At 35.8% G+C, this 24,020-nt stretch overlaps 1 protein-coding gene and 1 pseudogene across 2 annotated transcripts in view; one reads left to right on the top strand and one right to left on the bottom strand.

The window, feature by feature from the left end:
- The window catches only part of LOC105032341 (uncharacterized), a 42,447-nt gene that overhangs the window by 4,576 nt on the left and 13,851 nt on the right, over positions 1–24,020 (bottom strand). For both annotated transcript variants that reach the window (XM_010906772.4, XM_029260994.2), the window contains 11 exons: positions 19,377–19,513; positions 19,084–19,194; positions 18,865–18,966; positions 18,587–18,695; positions 17,972–18,172; positions 16,901–17,069; positions 16,662–16,743; positions 16,477–16,570; positions 16,120–16,216; positions 7,022–7,115; positions 2,322–2,394 (listed from right to left, as the gene is read on the bottom strand). In XM_010906772.4, coding sequence (XP_010905074.1) covers positions 2,322–2,394; positions 7,022–7,115; positions 16,120–16,216; positions 16,477–16,570; positions 16,662–16,743; positions 16,901–17,069; positions 17,972–18,172; positions 18,587–18,695; positions 18,865–18,966; positions 19,084–19,194; positions 19,377–19,513 — 1,269 coding nt within the window. The remainder of the gene's footprint in view (positions 1–2,321; positions 2,395–7,021; positions 7,116–16,119; positions 16,217–16,476; positions 16,571–16,661; positions 16,744–16,900; positions 17,070–17,971; positions 18,173–18,586; positions 18,696–18,864; positions 18,967–19,083; positions 19,195–19,376; positions 19,514–24,020) is intronic.
- On the top strand, positions 21,543–22,535 carry LOC140854087 (molybdate transporter 2-like; annotated as a pseudogene).

The following is a 24,020-nucleotide window of genomic DNA, read 5'->3' as shown; positions in this document are numbered from 1 at the left end:
GCAACCTAAGACCACTCACTAACCCACGTGGTTCCTAATTGGATGTGGAAATGGCAAGATAAAGTAGCTCATGTGCATATAGCTTAACTAAAATACTTTGGAAAAGAGATTGGGCTTTGTGGGCATGTTTTTAGATGGCTAAGCAATTAACATCAATGCTCACAAAGTACTAGTTGTTCAAAGTGCATAGAGGATTTGTAAATAATAATGCTAGTGATTTGTAAATAAAAATACTAGTGTTCATTTGAAGTTATCCTTTCTCAAAGTTCTTCCCTGCTCCAATAGTATGACTCCCTTTGCTTGATTCTTATGACTTTCACACCAATCATCTTGCTGGTGTTATTGCATCAAAAAAGCTCTTGATTGAATATAAGATGAAACCCTTTTATGAAAACCAAGAGATGATTGACACAACTAGTTTCGATTGGATGGTAATTCTGTTTAGTTGCCTAGGAGCAACCTCACATGAAAACAAGTAAAAACCTAAAAGTATATGCCCTCACATCATTTATCAGCGAACTGGTGTTTAAAGTCTGAGTTATTAAGCCAGTCCCCATTACTCAAGTTAACTAGTGCAATCTATAATAGCTGAAAAAAGCTCATAGAATTAAGAAAAAAAGGACAGCTCCTTCTGGAAAACAAATATCTGATGCCTGAGAACCTTAACATGATAAAATTCATGGCAACTTATTTTTTAAACTTCTTTTGAATACAAAATTTAGCACAATCACTTAAATGATGTGGTTTGCAGCTTCAGTTCAAGAACCAATATAATGCCGCAGCCAAGCTGGGCACATATTGTGAGTAATAGTATAAGACTATTTTTGGATCTAGATCACCTACTTTTATTGATTTTTTGATGTATATTTTCTGTCATTAGGAGCAGAATCTGTTGTTGGAATGAAAGGGTGAAAGTATGAGGTAATGATGTAGCATGCCCAGGAGCTACTTATGCAGCATCATGTAAAGAGCAAGACCAATTCTTAGGTTCTATGTGCAATGAACTGTCTGAGAGCCGTAAGTGATAGAGATTTCATCAGAATGGAAGTGCAACATAGGACCGCATGATAGATCTCTCACTCATGCATTACAGACAAGTTACAGTTGGACTTTCCATTTCTTCAGCTGTTCTCCCTTAAGCAAAGGTTGGAAAATATAGGGGAAAAAGTTGAGGGACACTTTTCAGCTCAAGACATTCATAATGGTTAACTAAAACTGAACAGATCCAGTGGTCTTCACTGTCATCTTCAACATTCTTGGATGTTTCCTCTATTACTTTGTGGGAGAGATATAGAAAGTGGAGAACAAAAAGTTATCTGTATCCTCTTTCTATCTACCTATATCTAATTATAGCAATATGCACACTGGTCAAATAAATTAATTTGCATAGTGCACATCCTCAATACTAAAACATTAATCATGATTGTCTGGTACATCTATAATCTCCCGTATCAAGCTTATAGACAGTAACCTCAAAGTCCACATCCATCAACCCACATAATTATTTCTTGATATCCTTAACCAAACTTAGAGGAAAAAAAAAACAAATATCATAGGATGAATTGAAGAAATACAATGACCATTTCAAAAAGCATCAACATTTTAATTGCTTAACATCCACACTTTCTGAAGCCAACCTAGACACATGCATCATGCAGCCTGAAATTCAGATAATTCATGATTTTTTGCTTAGAAAGTTCCTTGGGTTGGTGACATATTGCAAAAAGGAAATAAAATCTTAATAACCTAAAATAGTTCTCAAAGCATCACATCAGACCCTCTCATTCTGATTTTTATTGGACTTCTGACATATAAATCATCAATTAAATGATTCTTTGCCCTTTTATCTCATTATGTACTTGTTAGATTTTGATTAGCAAATCACTAAGATAAACATCTAGCTGATGATGCCATGGCTAAAACTTTGTTCAGAATTCATTTTGTTAAATATTATATATCTCAAGTACAATAACCACCAAACAACTAAACAAATCCCAATAACTATATTTTTTTTTTTTTAATCAACACATTTTCTTTGACCTCCTTGTTTCTTCATTCAAATAAATTGTGACAAATAAATTACCTACCATAAGGACAGAAAGATGCTCCAAATATGAAAGAGGAACTCAACATAATGGACATTAATGCCTCTATAGCATCAAGATTTAATGTTGGTCAAACCACCAACAACAAAAGAAAGCATACAAGAAAGTCTGGAACCTAGATAAACAAAAATAAAACAATGTTCCAGGTCATAAGACAAAACCTAAAATGATAATCAAACATGCCAACAATGAAGATCAAATTGCATATATCCTCACCTCACCATTATCTGGCTGTAATTCGTCAACAATATCCTTTACCAAGTCCTCTCGATTGCCAAGAACCCACTCACTGCAAAAAGTTAGTAATCAATTCATTATGTTATTGTAAACAAATCAACATTTCTTACCTGAGCAAGTGTGTCTTGGATCTTAATACAATATGCAGAATTTCATCATGCATCCACCAAATCATGGTTTCAACTTATTTACCTGAAGTAGGTGTAGGTGCTGGAGGGGATTCGATGCAGATACGGTGAAGCAGGTTAGTTTAAAAAAAATGAATAAGGAAAAGCTTTTGGAAGCAGGTGCAGGGACAAGTTTCCAACAAGATCCCAAAGCAGGTGCATCACCCTTAGTGTTGTTCTGCTACTAAGAGTTTCAACTTACAGACTTTAAGTGTTAGTGCCCTAATACTAAGGTTCAAAGTTACAAAATACAAACAATATTGATCAAGATGCTTTGGCTGATTTTGATCCCCAAAACAACCCAAGCTTAGGATTTCAATTGGATTTAGGAAAAACAGATCAATTTTGATGATTTCAGTTATGATTGGCATATGCGAGGCCTATTACAGTTATTGGTTAATAGGAGCAAGTGGAGTCAGTTTCATTAATAAACTGTGCTGAAGGTATGACAGAGGTTGACTTGCTCGCTTGTGAGTTGCCAGCTTTGCAGTTGATTAGTAACTAGAGGATTGTGACAACCAATATTCCTATTCCTGCTTTTGAAAGAGCTGCTTCTGCCAATGAATCAATGGATATTACTGTAAATCAACAATTTTTCCCATATCATATCGTGGAAGGAAATTGGATTGTTGAGAAATCTGGTTGAGAACCATCAATTGCAACATCTAACTAAACAGGAAGACTTTGTAAAATGTGATTTTATTATGTTTTGTGAACTCGTTTCATAAGATGTCGAAACATGTTCAGATAAACCAAGTATCTCGTACAACCTATGTTGTATAACATGAGATATCTGGGACTCATGTTTTTCTCAAAATCAATTTACTGAAGGATTTTTTGCATATTACACACTTTATACTTTACTACATATTAAATCCCCTCTTACACATACTTACAAATTAACCCAAATAAGCTTATGCTTTATCACCAACAATACCCTTTGTTGTTCTGCTCCACTAATTAATCGTGGTCCATGTTCAAAGTAACTAGGAGAAAAATGACTCTCTGTCCTCTAGTTAACTTCCTCTAAGAAAGACGAGAAGAATAGGAAGAAGGCAAGGAGGGGGAGGGGGAGGGGGAGGAGGACGACAGGATGGGGAGGCGGCAATGGTGGGGCAGCCTCTACAATGGTGGGTGTCGTCAGCTTGTTGCAAAGATAGAGGAAAAAGAACCGCAAGGGGGTTGAAGGGGTAGTGACAAAAGGGCCGCATCAATTATGGGCATTGTCAGCTCATTGTGGAGGTAGGAAGTGGAGGGGAAGGAGGGCAGGAGGGAGGGGCGGCAACAATGTTAGAGGTGGCTCCTCCAATGGTGGGGCATTGTTAGTTGATCATGGAGGAAGAGGAGGAACAATGGGAGCGCGAAGAGGAGGAAAGCATGGAAAGGGCTGCAATGATGGTGAGGGCAGTTCCCATGGGGTGGGGCATCATCGGCTTATCAGAGGTAGAGCAAGAAGGGGAGGAACAATAGTAGGCAGACAGTGGGGAGGGGGCAATGATGATGGTGCAAGGAACCCCATGGTGATGAGGCATCACCAAGGTAGCACAAGAGAAGGAAGACCAAAGAAGGGAGGGAGGGAGGGAGTAGCAGTGATTGGTGGGGGGGGGGGGCAGCTCCTATGCGGTTGGATGTAACTAGCTCAACAAAAAATAGAGGAAGGGGAGAGTAGGGAGGTGGGGACAGCGGCGACAACGGCGCAATGGTGGTGGGACATCCTTGACTTCTCATAGAAGTAAAAGAGGAGGAGGAAGAAGGGGATGGGGAGGAGGCAACAACAATGTTGGGTGCTCCCTATAGCAGTGGAGCATTGTTGGCTCATGGTGGAGGAAGAATGGAAGCATAATTTGTTCATACTCTTTAAAACAAGTCCATTGTAGCACTTAAAATAATTGTTGTTCAATGATCGGTTGATAATCTTAACCTAGGGTTTTATTGGAGCAAAGTATACTTATCCTTGTTGGGTTGGGTTAATATGAAAATAAAGTGTAAGCTTGGTCTAATATGCAAACAAAAAAAAAAAAAAAGAGTCCTTTAACAAAATTTCAAACCTAACCTAGAACCAAATCTCCATCCTTTGTCAACACTCTCCCAAATCAAAAAAAAAAAGGGAACTTCCATCTCATCTTCATTGCCTCCTCAATCTCCCCTTCTCTCCTTCAATAGCCTCCTCTTTCTTCCATCCTCTACTTTACCTCCCCCTCCCCTTCCCTCTTACCTTTCCCTCCCTCAACCCCTTAACTTTGTCCACCTCCACCTACTCCCCCACTTACTCTACTTTTCTCCGCTTTGTCACTTCCCCATCTTAACCATCTATAGTTGTCTTTTGCCAAACCCTTGGAATCCTTCTACCAACGAGGAACTAAATAGAAAGTTTCAGTGATAATACTCCAAAAAATTTATTTTTATTCAAGTTATATGAAAATAATTTGCACGAAATCAACCACCAAACCTCTTGGCTCTATGTTGGATTATTTTCTTAATTTACATAAGTTGAGAGGAGGATATTGCTTATGGGGGATAGGTTGGCCTGTAGCAATATTTTTTAATAAAATTGAGAACTGGGTGGCATTTTCTTAAATTTCAAAATGATTACCTATATCCTACATATAACAGTAAAAACAACTTTGATGAAGAATTGCTTTTAAGTAATTTTGGAAATCAAAACGTCAGTTGTTCCTTTTAGAATCATTTTCATCTATTGCTATCCACAATCAACCTTCGCACTATATTTGGTTCTTGTTTGAGTTGAGACTCAAGATAATAGCTCTGGTACTAAGCCACCTCAATTATAATATTAGTTTCAATTACACCTCAAAATACATGTTACTCTCTCTCTCTCTCTCTCTCTCTCTCTCTCTATATATATATATATATATATATATATATATATATATATATATATGTATGCATGCATACATATATATATATACGTATGCATGCATACATATATATATATACGTATGCATGCATACATATATATATACGTATGCATGCATACATATATATATATATATGTATATATCTATATATCTATATGTATATATCTATATATCTATATGTATATATGTATATGTATATGTATATATCTATATGTGTGTGTGTGTGTGTGTGTGTTTGTGTGTGTGTGTGTGTGTATATATATATGTATGTATGTATGTATGTATGTATGTGTATATATGTATATCTATCTATACATACATACATACTGATACATACATACATACATAATTTTATGTATTAGATTGTCAGCAAGCAATAATATTATAATATAAAATCAAATAAATATGTTTTAAAATTGTTTTGTTCTTTTTTACAATGTTCTCGAGCGATATGTTTGGAACTTACGTTTTATTATTTTAAATTTTTCTTGGTTTTGATTGGCTTTCTAAAATTTTAAATATTTTTAATCTAAATATGTTAAAACCACAAACCTAAAAACATCTCATGTTCTAAACTGATGTCAGATATGTTTAATATGCATTCTACAACATTTTGCTTTTTTTTATTTTTATATGTATTAATTATTCTCAAAAAGATACTAACACTAATAATGGTTTAACTATTCCATTTAAAACTTGTATGAAAATTGATATTGAATTTGCTTTAAAAAAAATTAATCAAAGCATGACAAAGAAACCTTGTCCCATCAATACGTCAGATCTATAATATACTTTAACAAGTCAAACTAGAATTCAAGGCAACTAGTCAAGCTGTAAATCATGTTCTATATAAGTGGGCTTCAAATGTATACTGAATAAGCTTTCCCCAGACAATTATTTTCCTTGCAGTGCAAGGGCCACTAACAAGTGTTGTTGTTCCTTTTTTTAAAAAAGGAAACAAAACATACTTGTATATTCAGGTGACTTACAAGCACCAAGAGCTGCTAATACTAAAAAAAATAACCAAACATCAGTAACATTTCATTGTTCATGCTTAGAGTTTGATTTTTCCAAAGATTTGATGCATGGTTTTAGTCAACTTGAACATTTAATCCCAAAATATCACATATCTGAAAATCCTTCTAGAAAATTGATTGGGACTTGCCACTCCAAATTGTACGCCGTGCGATGTTCAGTTTATCTTGCTTCCATAATGGTTCAGAATGGGAAAAAAGCAGGCGGTCCATTGCACTTCTATGAGTAGCTAGTGCCTAATGGACAAAAGTTTGGAAAAAAATTACCTAGAAAGTCAGGTTCAAAAATAATAGGCAATCACTACATGAGATAGATTTATATCAAGCTCAAGAATCATTAGTAGACGGAGAGGTGCCCATCATCTTTGGGAGGGAGAGAAGTATTTTCCCCTATAGTTGAAGGTTATTGTTATGGTAATTTATTTTGTGGTTGTTCCTTCTGATTAATCCAAAAGTTTAATGACTAATAGGGGTAAGACTCCAGCCAAAAGCATTTAATTGTGTCATTAGAGATACGTGTTAACATGGCCATAGGCAAGGTTTTGAAGAAATTACTACAAACCTTAGAGGGAAAAAAGGGAGAGATCCAAGACAAGTACCTTGTGCAAAATATTTGGGTATGAGGACGTAACAGGTTTGGAACTTTGACAAAGGCCTCAAAAGTACTGGAACCAAGATGTGCATCACTAGGGCCTACATCAAAAGCAATCATAAAGAAATGACATTAATACAAATGTATTTTCTGATGAAGAATGATATGCAGTATCCTCAAGCTTTAGGAAGAATAAACATTTTAAGCAACTATACTAACATCAAAAAGCACATGCAAAAAAAAAATGAGGAGATTAAAAAAAACAAAAGAAAAGGACCAAGCTAAGTTATTGCCCTCATTTAATTCTACAAGGTTGTTATTAACATAAACATTACATATTATTTATGAGAAATTGCTGAAATGTTGGAACAGATACGGTATGTAACTTAAGAAAAATCATTGGAGGGAAAACTGATCATGGAATTAATAAAGCATATGGCAAAAGTATGTAAGAAAGCTATAACACACATCCAAGAAAATTTAAATAAATAAATACTATTTCTCTTGTATGCAGTAACTATTCAATTCCATTGATTCATATACCAAGAATAAACACATGCAAATAAATTTAAGTGTGAAGGAACAATTTCACTTATGCTCAACTGCCAGATTCCAGATTCTTTTATAGAGAATAATAGACATAGGTTGAGTTAATCATAAATATTTTGCCAAAATTTATCCTCTGCTCTCTTCACTTTCCATCTTCTTCATCTCTTATAGGAATAAAGTGATATATCTATTTCATCAGTCATCACCCAACATGAAGTTTGAATATACTTATAAAAAAAGGCAGAAACCAAATTAATTGCTCATAAAATTTATAATATAATTATCTGGAGAGTTCACATATAATTTTGAGGCATCAATATTTACAATCTTAGGTGTTAGTAGCCTGAAATTATCAGATCTTTCTTTGTTGAATCTATCAAACTGTCAGTTCTCTTTCCAGACAACAGTCATCTGACATACGGCAAAAATATGATAAAAGTGAATGTTTGGGTATAATGAGGTTTAGATATAAAATTCAGTCATAAAAGAAAAAAAAAGTGTACAGCCAATGTTCTGGTACATGTATATTTGGGTAAAATTCACCATGGTTTTAAAGTTTGGCAGCCAAAAAATTGGCAGGTAGGAGATACATACATGGAGACAATTTATTTATATTGGAATCTGAACCATTAGATGATATTTAGAATGTTAAAAATGATCGTACATAATTTGAATGTGATATTTGAGTTCTGCTATCATATAAGAACATATAAATGCACTCCTTATATTAGCAAATGCAGTACTACTTAGTGCCTCTTGACATGTCTTCATGACATATAAGTAGTGTATATATATTAATGAGAAGGGCACGCTTATAAATTTACATCTCTACTAAAGTCAACAGAGAATTTTCTACTAACCTTTTAAACTCATCTTTTTTTATTATTATTTTATGAAATTTTATTTTATATATAAAAAAATAAGGCTTCCAATTTCCACCACTAGTACCAAGGAATGAAATCATGAACTTGTGATTTCAAATCACTCCTCCAATATTCATCCTATTTTCAAATGCAAATAAATTGTATAAAACAATTTATGTGCAATTTCACATTAATTCAAAATTCATTAATTTCACTGAAAAGCTCATAAAGGATGGTGAATGGAACCTTTTTATGAATATTCGAATAATTTGGAAATAATATGTGTAAACTTCATGTACAAACAGGGGTGTCAATGGAGTTTGATAACCCACAAACTCAGTACAAAACCGAGCATAAACATAGGGTTTGGATATTAAAAACAAATCCAATAAGCTAAGGTTAGGTTTGAATTCCAAAACTAAAACCAGAGTCTTATTGTGTCACGTTTGGGGATCCATATGCAAAACACAACCCTGCTTACATTCACACATACAAACATAATATATACATGCTCACATGAATACATAAAAACACATATACATTGTATGTGCATATGCATATTTATCATTTTCTTAAGCATAAAGAAAAAATCAAGCTGATAGAAGTGTAACTGTAACCCATCTAGTTCCACCAAATTCCTACCCATGTCACTTGTTGTAGGCTTTTTGTAATATATATACTGTGATTTAACACTTGTGCCGATCTTGATTACTAGGATCTTTTTCATTATTCATGACTGTTGATTGTATGGATTAAGGTATGCGGTACCGGTACCGGTACCGGCACCCATATCGGTTGGCCAATGGTACGATAATTTGCCATGCTAATTTGCAGATACTGATAAAGGGGGAGCTGGTAAGGGAGGAGAGGGTAAAGGAGAGAGAAGAAAAGAGAGAGGAAGGGACAGGGAGAGAGAGGCAGATGGAGCGATGCAAGCCTTCGGTTCCCTTGTTTTGAACAAAAGCGGGGCCAGGGCCCCTTTTTTTATTTTCCAATTTCAAAAGGAAAAGAAAGGGAGGGAGCAGGGGAGGAGGGAGGATTGGAGGGAGAGAGGTAAGGGAGGGGGGAAGAGATAGGCAGATGGAGAGCCAGAAGCCCTCAATTCCCCTAATCGAATGAAATAGGTGCCGGGGGCCTTTTTTAATTTTATATGTTCGAAATGAAGTCAGCAAGTGCTGCTGACTTCACTTAAGTGAAGTCAAAAAAACAATTAAAAAAAAAGGCAAAGTCGGCAGCACTTGTGCACTCCATTTCAAACTATAAAATAAAAAAGGGCCCCCAGCCCTTGTTTCGCTCGAAATAGGGGAATCAAGGGCTTCTCTCCCCTCCCCCCTTCCCTCTCACCAGATTTCTCAAACTGAGGGACGAAACCGTGCTGGTTGGCCTCTGATATGGCTCAATATATCCCAAACCAAGTGGTTCGGGGCAGTACAGCATTCCTTGGTGTGGATGCTTAGGTAACAAGAATAATAGTTCAATGGATGTTCCCTTTTAGCTATATTTTTTATATTTTTGTATTTTAGGTTTTGTAGTTCATAAGATGGCATTTCAGGTAAATTAAATAATTTAGAAAATAGTCAAAGTATAGCAAAATAACTTGTTGATCACCCAATTCCAACCTGATACCTGACCACTGTTGGATTAAGTATTGGGTATGTGTAGAGTTTCAAATGGGGTTGGGTTTGGATCTAATAAATATATTTCATATTTGGCTGCAGATATGACCAAAACCCGACTCGTTGATACCCTTGCGTATAGACCAATCATGTTCGAGCCATATTCCGGATGATATAATAATCTAGTGTGGATTAATTCTGGTATTTATATCATTGCAACGGTCTCTAATGAAACTTTAAAAAGTGTACTACAAAAACACCATAATGAAATTGGTGGAAGTAATCATCTGATATGACCAATTACAGCATTCTTTTTTTTTTTAATTTATAATTCATCAAGAGTCGGATACTAGAAAAGATACAGTAAGGCTGCAAGCTTATAACTTGGAATGCTCATAATCTTGAGACGAGATAGGAATCGGTTAACTACTTGACTACTTCATATCAATTTTCATTAATCAAAGGCTACTGAGTCATGCATCATTGTCTTTGTATGCACGAAGCTTCTTGATCGATAGGATAGATAGACTGTGGAGCAATTCTGGCAAGTGGCTATGGCATAAAGAACAAAAAGAAGGAAAAGAATGCACAAATCATCCAGATTTGTTCCAAATGGTCAAAGCTTCACTCTATAATGTTTCAACTTTCAATTTATTGTTTAGATACATACCATGGTCAACCTTCTACTATTCAAAGTACATGATGGAAAAACGTTAATTGCAAATGCAGTTTTTTGTTTTTGTAGCAGTGTGTTCTTTTCTTTTTACTCATAAATACTCTTCTATTTCTCTTTCTTGAATTTAAACAGTGAGTTCATTATCTTTTTTCAAATATGTTTCTTTCTTATATATGTTTCTTCGTCATAACTGGATCTGCAATTTGATTTGAACAGCCATCGTACCTGCCCAAACTGAGGTGCCGTGTCATACCGATCACATCAATTTTAGTATAACCTCTCAGCTTTGAAGAACCTAGATGATGGAAAGCTCAACAATCTATCAAGCTGCAACAAGCTACAAACAGACATTTACGTTGCTCAAGCAAAAACTCTCCAAGTTTTGAATACAAGACAGATCAAATAAAGACTAATTCAGCAAACCACATCCAAGTGGAAGTCAATAAGAGATCCTTCTCATTTAAGACATTTTTGAGATAAAAGAACTATAGGACATCAAAGGAACTTCATAGGTCAAATAAATATAATGATTGACCTACCAACAAAATAGTCAACAAAAAAAAGGTTAGATTATTACTTGTCAGAAAAAGTAATAGGCAACAATCTAGAGATTGAGATGTTGCATATGGATGCACAGCTTGAGCCTAAGGTTTCCAGGTTTAGAATTTGTCCAGAATGATATGAACACCAGCTAGACCATACCTATTCCCTTGCCTAAGAGGAGCTAAAATTAGATATTTTATACCTCTAAAACAATGAATGCCAAGTGGCCATGAATGGATATCTAGACATGACATTTTCTCATCTTGGTCGAAATCGACAAAGGGAAGAAAAGTTGAAACCGCATTTGCTCAAAGGAAACAGCATGTACATCAAAAATCCAATTACAAATGGGAAGAAATCCAGTCGCCATATGGGTACAACAGCTGAAAGAGCACTTCAAGAGCTAGAACCTTAAAAAACAATCCTGAAACAGTTTCCTAAGGCCACATCTGGTATCTCTTTTTTCTTTTGTTAAAAAACAGAAACATGGAATCCAATGCAGAAAACATGTTTGGTTATCCTATTTCTGTTTCTTTTATATAATAACTTTCATTTTTTCTGAAAAGGTGGAAGTAAAATTTTTTCACTTCCACTTTTTTTAAAGTAGGTTTTTTTAGCCCTCCCATCACTCTACCCAACCTCTCAATCTCAGCACAGCCATTCTGCCATATATAATTTAATATATATTATAACCAACAATAATATATAATACTATATATAATACTATAATATATTTTTTATATTATGTATATTTATATATGAGATATCATATTATATATTACATTATATTATTATAAATAATATATAATAATAACTAACCAAATAATACTATAGAATAATTAGGATATATATTATCATTATATAATTAAAATAATTATATAAAATTAACTATAATATTATTATATAATTCATATAATATATAATTATATTAATATTATAACCATAATGATGATTACTATAATGATTATCAAATAATATAATAATATTATTAAATATATAATAAGATATTGTGATTATAATTAATAATTTGTATTTTTATATATTGTAGTTATAGTAACTATTAGCCATTATTATAATATCATAAGTAGTAAATATAATTATTATATAATTGTTAAGGAGATATTATAATTACATTAATGTACACCTTTACATTACAATAGTTATAATAATATTATAATAAGAATATATATATTATAATATTATATTATATTGTTGTAATAATATATACTAAAATATAATATAATAATAACATAATTATTATGGTATAATAATACTTAAAAATATATAATGACATAATATATTACCATAAAAATAATCATAAATAATTATTACTATATAAAATGTTATATAATATTATAATTATAATATAACAATATAAAATATTATAATAACTAAAATAATATTCAAAAATCATAAATAAAATATTTCTTCCTTGTTCTGATTATATTATAATTATTATAATAATTTCAGGTAGATTTTTCTGGTTATATAATATATATCATAATTATATTATAATTATGATAATATTCACCCACCAAAGAATGGGCTCTTATTATTTTAAAAAATAGAGAAAGGGAAACCGAACATATTTTCTATTATAAGAAACCTGAAAAAAATGGAAACAGATTTTCTGTCTCCAAAGGCTTCTACAAAAAAAGGTAAAAAAAATACCAAGCCTAAATATTTCATTTGGTTGCTAACAGAACTAGTACAATCAGTACAGAAAAAAGAAAAATATTTAATTTTCTAATAGCCATAAGGACTAAAATTTTTTGGCTCTGATGATGTTATGCCACTAGGGTATCATGCATGATATAAACACATTTAAATTGCACTCATGATCCCACAGGTATAGAAAGGAAGAAATTAAACAACTGGGGCTATCAACAAGCAAGAGACTGAGACAAGTTTGTTGATTTTAAACAATACTGCAAACTATGCAGCAGTTCACCAAGTGAAGAATACATATCTTCTTTTTCTTTTTGACGGAAAGTGAAGAATGCATATCAAAATCTACTAAAAATGAAAGAAAGAAAGAATGCATATCCTAGGTACTTGATGTAGAAACTTACAGATATGTGTTAAATATTTTATTAATCCTATGCTGTGCTTTGTAGCAATTGTGATGTGGAACCATTGGCTTGTAGTGGTGCCCAATGCATCATTCTAGTCATCCATGTTGGATGCTGAATAACCAATCATTGCAAAAAGAATATTGGTAGCGTGCCAACATTTTCTGAATATAAGGCGACATGGTGGAATTGGACACTTCACTAGACTCTAGCAAACAGTTAAAGGCAAAAAGATAAATCAAGCCTCAGTTGAATGCATTTTGCTTAAAACTGCTCAAAACGACTGAATATCATTTTGATGAAAAGGTATTGATTTTTTAGGCCTTTAAGTTTGCCAAGAACTGCTTCACTTGAGGAAAAAAAAAAAAATCAACCACAGGTACTGAAATAGAAGCAGAGGTTTGCCACCTTTAATAAGAAATTGAAACGTGTTCAACAAGCATTTATCATGCATATTATTGGGATAATACCATGGAAAGCGTTGTAGCACAGATTCGGATCAGAAACAGAAAACATGGTTGAGGAGTTGAGAGCAACCCCACCAGCTCTTTGGCTATCTATGCCTAAATTGCAACTCTATGTAACAAACCTGAAGATTTGGCATCAAAAAATTGAAAAAAAAAAAAAAAAAAAATGTTTGGCATCTTTCACTAGTATTCTAGGACACACCACTGACCTTTTTATTATTTGGTATTATCACTATATGAGATTGCAATGGAGGTAGATAGCCTGCCATTTAGGCAAGGCCATCAGAAAATGGTATCAAGTTGGTTTTGAAACTTGGCCATATCCAAATCGATAGACTAATAAGTAATGTAAATAAAAAGTTGCATTTTTTATACTCTCTCTCTCTCTCACACACACACACACAAACAGTGGTTATTTGCCACCGCTCAGGTTTGAACCTGAGACCAACACCTCTCACTTGGAGAGATGGGTGCCTAAAGCCTACCAGCGGAGATACCGGTTGTGATGCTCATAAAAAATTCATCTGTATCATCATATACACTTCATACTCACGAACTGCGTTTATAAGTAACATCTGTTGGATTCAGATAAAAATTTAAAATATGAATTTTAGATAAAAGCCACAGTACTAGTTTTTGTTAAGTGGGAACCATTCAGTGATAAAGATCGAAATGATATTGCAAACATGAACATCCAAAATTGAATTAACCACTTTAACATTGTACTGTTTTATGATGAAAGCAAAGCCATCGAAGAAAATTTAAATAAAAAAATGAAAACAATGTCTGAAGTATATTTAGAGATTGTAGAGTGTATCATTATGAAATTCAACTGAGATTGAAGTCTATTATTAAAACCCAAACCCAAATCCAAGCTCAATGAATTTATTAGGCCTGTGGGATTGATCTTGCCAAGTAGGACCTGCTTACATTGCTAACCCTGACATGCTCATCAAGCATTCAAATAGGAAGTTCGCCAAGAATGCACTGATAGCCATGTCCCCCCAACCCCAACCCCCCTGCCCAAAAAAACAGAAAAAGGGTAAAATCAATTAAAATAAAGGTAGCTCTCTCTCTCTCTCTGTCTCAAAAAGCAAAAAAGGAAAAGAAACATTAGATACAATAGGGTTCTAACATCAAACTGAGCTGAAAGGTCAGAAGTCTAGCTTCATGCCACCACTAGCCTCGTCAACTTACCAGAAGGCACCAAAAACTGTCAGGAGCGATTTCATCTCTGACAAGTTTAAAAAGAGCTAATTCTAGGAAGCAAGCCCCTTGTGTGTCCATTGCAACCAAGCAATCAGATAGTAGTACTTTGCATTAGTGTTACTAACTTAATTTTCTTTAAAATATATATGCTCAGAATGCCCTGCTTTCATGGGACCAACAAAATTTACCCCATTGAAACCTCACAATGTGCTTCACTCTGCTCATAAAACTTACACATAACTATCATGTGTTACCCTCCTCCAGGAAGAAGATTGACTAACCATGTATATAGTTTTGTGGCAAATTAATGCTCGTTGTCTAACTCCCTGACCTCATCTACTTCACTGACCCCAACTAAAATGTTAAAGATCACAAATCCCACTGTCAACAATACATGGGCTGCTACATAACCTGAATGCGAATTCCTAGCCTTCTCCTGGAAGTATGTTGTGGGGTTTTTGGAAAGAGGCATAAGGTGTTGGGTGGGGTTAGGTGAGAGGTTAAACTTTTGAGATGTGAAGCTTCTCCAAGAAGCCTTTAACTTTAAAAGGGAACTTGAGGGTTCTTTAAGGGGACTTTTCAGCTGTTATTTATATATCCAGAGCTGCTGCTCTCCTGGCTAGGGTTTCAAGCATTTGAAGTGAGAGTTTTAAGGAGTCGACTCTGCAACACCTTCCAATCCCCCTAGCTCTGCGTCAGGCACAAGCGCTCAGCATTCTACCAGTGTTTTCTATTTCTTTTCTGAGCTATGAAGCTCCAGAACTTAGGAACCATCATGGATCCGAGGAAATACTTGATCTGTGCTCTAAGTTGACATTTAATCATGATAACTAGTGGGAAAGTTGTCTTCTTTATTGTTTCGAACTTGTTCTGCCTCCATACTTTGCTGTAATTAACTGTTTATCTACTGTTTAGTGGAGTAACTTCTACACAAGTAAGATTGGTTTATTTTCTCTTATCAATCTGCTTCAAGAAGTGATGATATCTCAATCAAAGTTAAGACACCTGAATACTCCTACCACCGCAGAGGATATGGATACCACATTACTTAACCACAAAATTGCAATTCTAATGCCAAATTAGTTGCACACAAGCAGTTTCAATTCTTACCACAATAGTAAGTGGTTAGCACACGGGCATCAGGTGCATAAGCTCGTATCTCACCAGACATGCTGCGAATCAAATCATACTGCTCCAAGTTCAAAGGCTGAAAAGTTAAGCATATGTGTTACCCATCAGAAAGTAACAACATGACAGGTGCAAAAAAAGCAGAAAATGTATGTGGAAAAGGAATATCAAGATAATGATCATCATGCCTATGATTATCAGCTTTGCAGAAAAGAAAAAAATAAAATAAAATGACTGCTGCATTCTTCCAGGACTGGATTTAAAATCATGCAACTCAAGCTGCATTAGGAGGCCATAAAATGAACTGCATCAAGGCAATCTTCTAAAGCATACTCATACCTCATCCCACAAGTAGAAGTAAGCTTTTTGCCAATGGCTCTTCGACTTCAAGATCTCCACCTCTTTGCGCAAAGAATCTTTTGCTGTGTCGCTACTGTTGCAAGTGAATATACCCATGGTAGCTTGTTAAACTAACCAATGAACATGACAAATCATTGTTGCACATGAGTTAACTGCTGTTATACCATGTAAGAATGGGAGCATAAGGAACAGCATATGCTGCTAATCTTGAATCCGAAAAATATTCATCAGATCTTGGATGATCAGCTGTGCAGAAATAGAAATAAAGGAAAAAGAAGATTAGATGCTAGTACTATGACACTTTTAAGAAAAAACAACAATGTGTATTTCTTTTTTTTTCCAAAAAACAAAAACAATCAAACTTAACCTTAAAGCCATGTTTCAATTGACATAGCCAATTTACCTGGCCAGGGGCAGGTATAAGTTAACACTCGCATGCTATCACCCCATCTGCAAAAATACGGACTGATTCTATACTGAAGAAGCCACTTAAAGTGTTGATCCAATGCATCATACCAGTCTTCACTCCCATGTTCCAGACCAAAGCGATCCTCAATCACGGTTTCAGATATCTACTTTATAGTCAAAAATTGGACCAAAATTGTCGATATTTGAAGCTATTAAAATAAAATAAAAAAAATCATGTAAATTGTCAGCTCTAGACAAATATCACTATCTCTGTATTCTATGAATATTTAAAAAAGAAATCAGATATTCCACTAGCCCAAAAATGCTAGAGAGTAATAATTTGAAGACCATTAAACAAAAGGAAAATGTAATTTCACAATGAACAGGAACGGTAACTAGTTCAGTTGAGGTATGGATTGCCACTTCGAAAGCCTAGAAGGAGTTGTGCTTGAAACATGAATGTAGGTGAGAAGAGCCGATAGATGCTGGGTATCATATATGCACCCTTTTTCTATTTGAGGTCCATTAAGAAGATACGGCAAGTTATCCAGATTTAAAAAGGGTCTGGTATACAGTGCATTCATTAACTTCTTGCCTACGTTCAAGAATTCTGTTTCAAAATAAGTGATAATGGATTCAGATTTACTTAACTAAAATGATAAGAACCCTCTGAATTTCAAGGATCCAGAAAATGAAATGATCTTTAAGGCTAAAAATCAAGATTTTGGGCCTGCTTGGGAATCCCATGGTGATCAGGCCCCACAACCGCTTCGCTTTTTCCCTCCCCCTTTCCCTCTCCCTCTCTGGATCCCATGGAATCTTCCCAAACAGGTACTTCAAGGTTTTACAATAGCCAAGAGAATAGTAACAATCCTAACCGATTCACATCATTCATACCTCAAAAAAAAAAAAAATGATAACAGTATGTATACTTTGCATCGACCACCATCAATGCCATGAATGGAATCCAGATCATACATACAGATACGCAATATGTTGAAACAATTTCTTATGAAGCTGACATATCCAGTCTTATGAGCACAGGAAGAGAAAATTGGAAGGATACACCAAATACAGCAGGAAGAGATGGTGTTGATGGAAGAGTGAAATTCCAGACTGTAACACTAAGTTTCAAACGGATTGATATGCTGATCAAATTATCTTCATCCATCATGTCACTTGAGCCATTTTCCTCATAATACTCTTGGAATGTTGGTGACAGAAGAATTCTCCTTAAAGTTGAAGTAGCAGATCTTGCTCTTTCCACCTACACGTGATAAACAAGTTATAAAATGCATGATACTATTAGGTAGAATCAAGGTTCGCGGACTCAGTATCGGAACCCATGCCGATTGCCGGCCAAAACGATACCTTACCATACCGTACCAAACATTAAAAAATCCCATCCAACAGCAACAAAAAAAAAAAAAGAAAATCGAACCGAACCAGCCCCAAACCGTACCGAACTGGACCAAACCATTCGATATCGGGTGGTTTAGGCCGATACCGTTCTGAACTGACCGATTCGATCCGGTTCAGGTTATTTTCTGAAAATCCGGCATAAAACAGATCAATTCCCCATCGGTATAGTATGGTATGGGATGTACCGGCCGGTTCGAGTTAGTACGAAATACCATGGGTAAAATCATAGAAAATTGCATCATTAAGTTCAGATAGTTACCACTTCCTCGAAAGGTTTTCCATTCACTGCTTCGATTACATCAAGGCAGTTTTTTAGTTCTCTGTATAATTGATACTTCTCGGCTTTAGCTACAGAATTTGATGAAGATCTGCAATGAAAAAGATCTTCAACTTAAGCAGGTATTATGAGTACAATGATAAGCAGCGTAATCAAGATCGTTGCACATGATTGAAAAAGAAAGTCATTGGAAAGGCATACAATAATTGCAACTGTCATTTAATAGGAAGATATTTAAGTGAGGATAGATAGCTTCTCACTCTGCATCTGCCCTCACAGCAGTAATGAAAATTTGCCCTTCATATTGGCCAGGTGGTTGTCCAGCAGGGACATCAACTGAGAGCCAGATAGATGTTGTTTCTCTGCAAAAATGAAATTGGAAACATTACTAATGGAGAAAGAGAAACAATTTGAAATAATATATCACCTGCGCATCAATGCTTCTATAAAAAAATCAATTTCTTTTTGTGTAACAGTACCCAGGAAGTAGGTTAATCTGACAGACTGGTAGATCAAGAGGTACAAGAGCATCAGGCACACCTAAGATAGGTACCACACGCCGCAGAGTCACAGATTGCCCGGCCACCAATCTGCCACAAAATTATAATGGAGTAAAAAAAAAAAGGATTTTCAGAAGTATTTAGAAATTACCAAACTGCCACAGAATTATAAGCAATGTTCTATATGTGGAGTTAAAAAAAAAAAAACAAAAACAAAAACATAATACCAGAATTTCAGAAGTATTACAAAGGAAGACAGAAGATGTGTTTACCTATCACCACCAGAGGTGCAGAGATCAGTGCACTGAATTTGCACAGTTCCAGCAATGCCTGAACTGCCCCAAGAAACTTTTGGGCGTAAAGCAATTTGAGCACTTTCCCTTTCGTTTCTTGCCACCAAAAGAGACATCTTTCATGCAAATCACATTCACAGAAAGAATGACATGAGGGACAAGTCAAAAGAAACAGGATTAATAATGCTGAATGAGCTGTTAGCACAAATAAATGAGGGGAAAATGCACCAAGTTCAATAATATAAATAACATTAAAGTAGTTAAAATATCATCTGCTTAAAAATTTCGCCTTCCTTCTTTGAGGATGAACAGCTCGACTTCCCAGAAAACCAATACAAGTATAAACAAAGCAAGCACTAGCTATCCATATCATGCGAATGAAATCAACTTTAGAAGATATTATTTTTCATTTGCATATGGAGAAACTGAGCCTCATCAAAACCTTATTGACCAACTGGATGTCAACCTATTGAGTAGCATTTTCACTGTGGAAACAGTACCAATCTTCTCTCCTACAATTGAAGCTCCAGATAAGAGTATAACAGTGATCTAATTTGAAGTCATGGTCTCATGTAACATGAAAGGAATCTGATAGAGATTCATCAAGTACCTTATTTCTACAAAAGATTTTAAATATCGGTACTGAAGCATCTACCATTTTTCCACTGTGACCATACTGTAACAGCAGGAACAGTACGTACAAAACTGACAGCTTTTAAAAATTGAAAAGTCATCAGTACCGACCAGTATGGTCAGTTCAGTTCCCCCAGTATGGGCCAATACACACTTGCATGGCTATTTTGACACTCAGCACCCATATTAATGCTGGTTTCATGCTAGAAAGGCATAATATTTGTCATACCATCCTGTTTTGGTGGTTTTTGAAATGATGTTTCTACAACTTTACAATACCAGAATAAAGATATTCATTATCCAAATGATAATTACAGGCATTATAATAACTGCAAGCCGTTTCAAAATATCTTCAGTAAAAATCAAATAACTACCCAGCATAAATTTAGGGATTCCCCTTGAAAGTAATGATTTTTCAACGCTAGACTACAAAAACTGAAAGTTTAAAGGCAAGTTTTGTTTAATGCACAACATTTTGCTTTTGGAAAAAGGTTCCCTTGTAATGAATTTGTTTAAAATTTTCAAAAATTCAATGCTTTCACTTTATCAACGTATATCCCTTCAGCGCAGTACTAGGATCGAGAATAAAATTACCACTGATATGGCAGTTGATCATCTGGAATCACGAGGAGGAGAGGCCCAGCAGGTTTGCAAAGTCGACATGCCTTAATAGTTATAAAATGTTGCCAACACCTAACCTGAATAACCATTTCTTAGGAATGCATGCAAAAGATATTAAGCACATCTGGATTTCCATAATGCATTCATTATTCATGTAACTGGTAGTTCCATGCCCCTTGAAAAAAAGAAAAGACAATACTTGGCCAGGTCAATTTTGTGTGATAAAACTTTAAATTGATGATCACTTCGTAAACTAGTTCCCTGATTCTATGTGGTATTAAATATTAATGCTAGTAACATTGTTAATACCAAAGGAGACTACAGACTATCCTATTAAGAGGTGTAGCCATCCATTTTCTCCACCTTGGAGATAGTGGCTTTCATGCCACCAACAAAGCTCATGAGTAAATTTAGACGTACAGTCTTCATTGACAACAAGGGGTATAAGATTTTCAGATATATATTTATCGAAAAGGAGGAGGAGGTGGAGAAAGAAGACAAATTTAGTAAAATTGACTCATAGCGCACAAGAAAGCTAGCATAATACAAGAGGTGCGTGTCATTCACTGATATATAAAATATCAACCAATATACTGCAATGAATCAAAGCAGTATGACGATTGATGAAAGGTAAATTGTCCTCTCAGCTCGCTTTGTATTATTCGTTCATTTGTTATCTTTTATGACCATATAACTCTACACCCCCAAAAAATAATAATATACATTAGAAAACCTTTTTTACTTTAGAATTTGAGACATAGTTTCTTTGAAATAACTATACAATAACTATATTTAAGTGTTCAAAAAATTCCTTTTTTTCCGCATTGTACACAATTGAAAGTAACCTAGACTTGGGGGATGGTGGGGAATCCTTTCCTATTTGTCTCAGCATGTTAATTTTTAGGTTGCGTTTGGTAGCTGGCCATCTATCCAGATGGCCAGCAATTTAAAATGGACCCACCAGATTGCTGTGTTTGATATGCTTTTTGGATGGCAATCTAGATTGCCTTGGCAATCTATATTACCTCATAAGAGGTAATCCACATTGCCTTAGGGAAGGGTGGCTATTCAAATTACCACTTCTTTAGCAATCTTGCAATAAAACTTTAGACAAAAGTACCCACACCCCTCTCCATCCCGAAGATCATGGCCACCGATCTCTCCACCGCTGCCGTCGTCTGTGGGGTCCAGTTCTCCCAAGGCCTCTCCTTTGCCTTCTCCGCCATCAGATACATCTGCTACGACCAGGACTTCGCAGCCACCAAGTCCGACGACCCCCACACCTGGCTCGACCTCGACGGCCTCCTTGCCCTATCCACCCTCATCTTCGTCATCCTTATCACCGGCTCTGACAGGGACGATGAGAATCAAGATCAACAACGACGATTCGAATCCCCTCCTCACAGCTCCTCCCGTCGCCCTCATGGCCGCTACTGGAGGAGGTCATGCATCCCTTCCTCAAAGGATCCCTGCCATGCTATTGCTACTCTTGTTAGGACTGGTCCTCTACTTCATTCAAGACCCATCCATCATCGAAGACCTCAGATTCAGGTCTTCAAAGCTCCAAATCGTGAGGATGACATGGGATGACTGGAAGCTTCGCTTCGACAAATCCCGCAGATCCCCCTCTCGGTGCTCATCTCAGTGATCGCCTTGTGCAAGCTCTCTGCCGACCTCTTCCTCGAGTGGGAGGTGTCAGCGGCGGTGGTGTCGATGAACGTGGGGCTGATTAATCTGGCGGGGTGCTGGCTCGGGGCGATGCCCATCTGCCACGGTGCCAGTGGGATTCTACTCTACCTTCTCCTCAGGTTGAGGGAGCTCGACTGCTACTCTCTCCCTCTCGCAAATAGTGGTGCTCCGTTCGGGAACCAAGCTGATGTCTAGTTTGTTTTTATTAGTTACTAGTGCCAAGAAGAATAAAAGAAAAGACTAGGCTTTTTCTATTATTATTTCCATTCTATTCTATCCTTCCAAGGCAATGGCGAGCACATCTGATTCTATTCCTTGCTCGTCTATGCAGGCATGAACCCATCTTCCACGATCAAGAGATCCGACCTTGGCATATAAAGAGAGGAGGTTAATCATTGTTACTTCATTCGACTTTATATCCGATAATTAACATTATTTTATATAATGATATAAAATATATTTTAAATAAAAAAATAAAAATTATGGTCATCCGTTGGTGGCGATGGCAATGGAGGGTGATGGTCTGCGACTATAGCAGGGGCAGCGACGAGGATCAGTGGCTATGGTAGAGGTGTAGGTCGGCGGTCAAGCATATTGCTGCCAAGCAGCTACAACGCTAGGATGATGTTGAGTATAAGCCATAGTATATGAATTTTTAATAGATTTGACTCAGGGATATTTTGAAAATTTGATTTCATATTCTCGATAATGTGATTGCATACAAACATGTCAATCAAGATTTCTAGTAATTTTACTGCAATATTACTTACATGTACCAAACACAGTAATCAACATTACTAGTAATCCATATTACTGGCAATCCACATTACTGACAATCCAGATTGTCTGACGATGCACCAAACACCACCTTATGTCAATGCATGTCAAATGTTAATGCGACAAGGTACACATTGCATGGGCTCGTAAAAGACAGAGGCACAATAAACATGATCTTCTTTTAAGTTATCTTAGGCCACATACATAACTAATATAGTAATTCTTTTAAAGTTGCATAAGTATGCAGATGGCCTCAAAGAATGTAGTGGGAATCTACTAGGAGAGACATTTCCCCCATTTACTAGATACAACTATTAGCAATATTCAGAAAACCAAGCAAATAAAAGGTTTAGGCCAAGATTCACGGACTCGATATCGGAACCCGTGCCGACTAGCCGACGATAGGGGGTGGTATAGATCTGTATCAAACCGGACCGATGCGAACCGACATAGGCAAAAAAAGCGAATCGGGAGGAAAAGAGAAAAAGAAAGAGAGAGAGAGGGGAAGAAAGAAAAGGCGGAAAGGAAAGCCGTCAGAGAGGCCGTCAAACAGCCTCTGACTGGCCGCCATGGCCGTCGGACGGTGCACTCCATGCATGCGGCGCCACGGGCATGAAAGGGGCAACAGGTATTTTTTTAAAAAAATTCAAAAAAGCATGAAGCCAGTAATTGGTTGGCCGGCTTCACTTAATTCAAAAAAGCATGAAGCCAATAATTAGTTGGCCGGCTTCACTTAAGTGAAGCCGGCAAACCCATTACCGGCTTCACTATTGACTTTTTTTTAAAAAAATTCAAAAAGCGAAGCCGACAATGGATTTATCGGCTTCACTATTCATCATCATTTTTAAAAAAAGATGAAGGAACAGGACGACAGCCCCTGTTCCGCAGTTGCGGCTCCATCTG

The sequence above is a fragment of the Elaeis guineensis genome, chromosome 15 (assembly GCF_000442705.2).
Source record: "Elaeis guineensis isolate ETL-2024a chromosome 15, EG11, whole genome shotgun sequence".
NCBI classification, from domain to species: Eukaryota; Viridiplantae; Streptophyta; class Magnoliopsida; order Arecales; family Arecaceae; genus Elaeis; species Elaeis guineensis.
The sequence above is the reverse complement of the archived record's forward strand: the minus strand, read 5'-3'. Positions and strand labels throughout refer to the sequence as shown.